This window comes from Argentina silus, assembly GCF_951799395.1.
Source record: "Argentina silus genome assembly, chromosome: 17".
Classification (NCBI taxonomy): Eukaryota; Metazoa; Chordata; class Actinopteri; order Argentiniformes; family Argentinidae; genus Argentina; species Argentina silus.
This window is the reverse complement of record NC_139671.1, coordinates 15,125,240-15,127,197: the sequence shown is the minus strand read 5'-3', so window position 1 is coordinate 15,127,197 and position 1,958 is coordinate 15,125,240. Positions and strand designations below refer to the sequence as shown.

Genomic DNA, 1,958 nt, shown 5'->3' with positions numbered 1-1,958 from the left:
GCTATGAGCTCTTCTGTGCAATGTCTTTAGTGTTCATCCATAGGTAAAAAGAAAAAAGAGAAATGGCAGTTTGGACTGGAAACAGTTTGGTACAGACGTAGCCCATAGAGTCAGTCTCTCCTTCAGTCTACAGCCCAGCACGTCAATGTCCTCACTGCCCTTCTTTCCTCAACTTCATAGGAACACTCACAGCTTCTCTAACTCGTCCTTTCCCTCCCAGCAAGGGTCTCAGAGGGGGGTTCTGTAAACTTCTATGACTTGACTAGGGCCGTAGGGGGAGCCAGTGTCTGAGTCCGTCCATGAAGTGGCGTAAGTTCATCACGTAGAAGTCCATGTTGTGAGAGAAGTCAGTGCATATGCTGGAGTAGGTGTCGACCAGGGCACAGTACAGAGCCGTCCCGCCCACACTTATCACTACGGTAACAGAGCACAACAACAGCAGGATCAAACACGAGTCTCCGCCCACCTCATCTGTGTAGAGAAAAGAACATAAAACGACACGTTCGTTAACGAGTAATTAGAACAGATGTTGTGCACCGTTAGCATGTTATAGTGTTGCGATTGTGATGTAATTAACGATGTGGGTGCAGATGTCTTCTTGGTATAGTTTAGACTGTGTGTGCGTGCGTGCGTGCGTGCGTGCGTGCGTGCGTGCGTGCGTGCGTGCGTGCGTGCGTGCGTGTGTGTGTGTATGAATGAATGAATGAAGCCTTTATTGCCCCTATGGGGAATTCGCTTTGCACAAGGAGCTTAAAACATCAAGAGACATCATCAAACATAAACATAAAACATAAGCATCGTAAAAAAAACATAATAAAAACACCATAGAAACATCATAAAAACATCATAAAACATCATAAAAGGCATCATTTGGGAGATCATGTAATCAGAGCTTGTTGATGAGCTGTATACTGCGTGGGATGTGATGCCTCTTTTAGTCCGCATCCAGGGCATGCTATACCTTCGCGCTGAAGGTAGCAGGACATATTCAGACCATAAAAGACCATATATGTGTGTGTGTGTGTGTGTGTGTGTGTGTGTTTGTATGTGTGTGTGTGTGTGTGTGTGTATGTGTGGGTGTGTGTGTGTGCGTCATACCTTGATCCAGTCCGTCCTCTGGCTCGCTGAAGCGGACCTTGCGTTTGGAGTTCTGTTTGACTGCATCAGGCCCGGAGGGGGGTAGCCCATCTAACGATGCCCTTCTCCTCTTCAAGATGGAGACCAGGCCATCTGGCGAAGAACTCTGGAGGACCAAACAGGGATGAGAATAAGCAGGACGCCTAGCATACAGCAAGAAGCTTGGACATTCTAGAACAATATTTGAATGCGAAATCATCAACTGTGTGTTTGAGCTGCAATGACACGTAACAACCAAGGGAGGTCAGTAGCAGCTACAGTATGAACAAGGCCACAGTTCACTGTTTTATACCAGGAGATTTTGTTTGGGCTTAACATTTATTTATCCAGACCGATTTAACAAGGAAGACCTGGTCAACACTATGACAACTGGACACCGACTCAAAATGTGGTGAGCAACCACTGACATCTGAGCTGAGTCATCAGCTTTCTACTGAAATTAGGCCATATACATGTCAGACTGACAGCGTCATCCACTTCCATAATCAATGGGTGAATTATATGATGTCATTAAAGCATGGATCAATACCACGCACAGAAATGCATTAGTCAACACATTCATTGTCAAACCAATCAGGGACACACTACTATATCATTTTGGGTAGCCTCTACCACAGAGATATCATACAAAATGTGTTATTATATTTCTGTGGACTCTACCATAAACTGTATCCCATGTCACTAGATGGCCATGCTAGTACAGATACACTTGGTCATAGTGTCAGAGCTATTGGACGCTAGAGGAGGTATTTGTTATTGATTCAGGATAAGAAGTTAAACATTAGAGTGAAGGGTGATCTTATAACAGGAGAGAGAGCGCC

At 45.0% G+C, this 1,958-nt stretch overlaps 1 protein-coding gene across 1 annotated transcript in view; it reads right to left on the bottom strand.

Annotated features, from left to right (window-relative positions):
- Positions 1 to 262: 262 nt before the first annotated feature.
- cnstb (consortin, connexin sorting protein b) overlaps positions 263 to 1,958 on the bottom strand; it is a gene marked incomplete at both ends in the record, with an annotated part of 9,427 nt that continues 7,731 nt past the window's right edge. The window contains 2 exons of the mRNA XM_083689365.1: positions 263 to 471; positions 1,099 to 1,243. Of these exons, the coding sequence (XP_083545491.1) occupies positions 263 to 471; positions 1,099 to 1,243 (354 nt within the window). The remainder of the gene's footprint in view (positions 472 to 1,098; positions 1,244 to 1,958) is intronic.